This window comes from Bison bison, unplaced genomic scaffold (genome assembly GCF_000754665.1).
Source record: "Bison bison bison isolate TAMUID 2011002044 unplaced genomic scaffold, Bison_UMD1.0 scf7180017864080, whole genome shotgun sequence".
Lineage (NCBI taxonomy): Eukaryota > Metazoa > Chordata > Mammalia > Artiodactyla > Bovidae > Bison > Bison bison.
In genome coordinates this window covers 1,014,399-1,015,312 of record NW_011494652.1, presented here as the reverse complement: position 1 = coordinate 1,015,312, position 914 = coordinate 1,014,399, and the positions used below count along the sequence as shown (strand labels likewise).

The following is a 914-nucleotide window of genomic DNA, read 5'->3' as shown; positions in this document are numbered from 1 at the left end:
GCCAGTGCAACCTCTACATGGCGGCCCGCAAGGCCGCCCGGAGGAGGCCCCACCGCGTCCTGCTGGAGAGCATCGCCCACTACCTCACACACATGCTGAAGGTGAGCGGCCCGCGCCGGCTTTCGTCCCTCTTGTCTGGGGTTTGACGAGCAGAAGTACTTGCCAGCAGTCCCCAATGCCTCGTTCAGCATGCTCTCTTCCTGCTGATGAGTCCTGGGGGTCCCTGCAGGGGGCTCTGTGGTCCAGTGGCCTTGGCTGGGGGCCAGAGGGGTTGTGGGAACCGGACCCGTCCTGCAGCGGTGGGCGGGCACCTCAGCCTGGGTCTCAGTCTCTAACTGCCCCGCCACCACCCGCGCCGGGTAGGGCCTGGGGCACCGCCGCCCGCGCATCGCAGATGCGGTCCCTGCCTGCCGTCTCTCAGCCACGTGTCCTGCACGCTTGCTTCTTTCCTTAGATCTTCGGGGCCATAGAAGAGGAAAGCTCCCTGGGTTTCCCCATCGGAGGAGCTGGAACCAGCCTCAATGTGAGTAAAGCCCTCCCGGGCCAGGACTCCCTGCTGCCCCTGCCCCCAGGACCGCGTTCCCTCCTGGATGTCTGAGACCAGGCTTCTATGAACCCCAGGCTCAGGCCACTGGGGGGGACCCTCTTACTGTCCTGCCTGTGCCGCCATGCGGGCGCCCCCACGCCTGTGGCCCCGTGTTGGACAGGCTCGCACATCTGTTGGCAGCCCCGCCCTGAGGCGCGTGTGCCGGGCTCTGACCTTCACAAACGGCGCTGGTCACAGCAACCCAAACGTTCTCTCTGCAGCTGGAGTCCACGGTCATGCCCTACCTGCAGGTGCTGTCGGAGTTCCGGGAAGGGGTGCGGCGGATCGCCCGCGAGCACAGAGGTGCGGTGTGCCTGGCGGGGCGCCG

General features: G+C 66.8%; 1 protein-coding gene across 1 annotated transcript in view; it reads left to right on the top strand.

The window, feature by feature from the left end:
* Positions 1 to 6: 6 nt before the first annotated feature.
* The window catches only part of CARS (cysteinyl-tRNA synthetase), a 10,322-nt gene continuing 9,414 nt past the window's right edge, over positions 7 to 914 (top strand). The window contains exons 1-3 of the mRNA XM_010837640.1: positions 7 to 101; positions 455 to 523; positions 808 to 889. Of these exons, the coding sequence (XP_010835942.1) occupies positions 18 to 101; positions 455 to 523; positions 808 to 889 (235 nt within the window). The 5' untranslated portion in view covers positions 7 to 17. The remainder of the gene's footprint in view (positions 102 to 454; positions 524 to 807; positions 890 to 914) is intronic.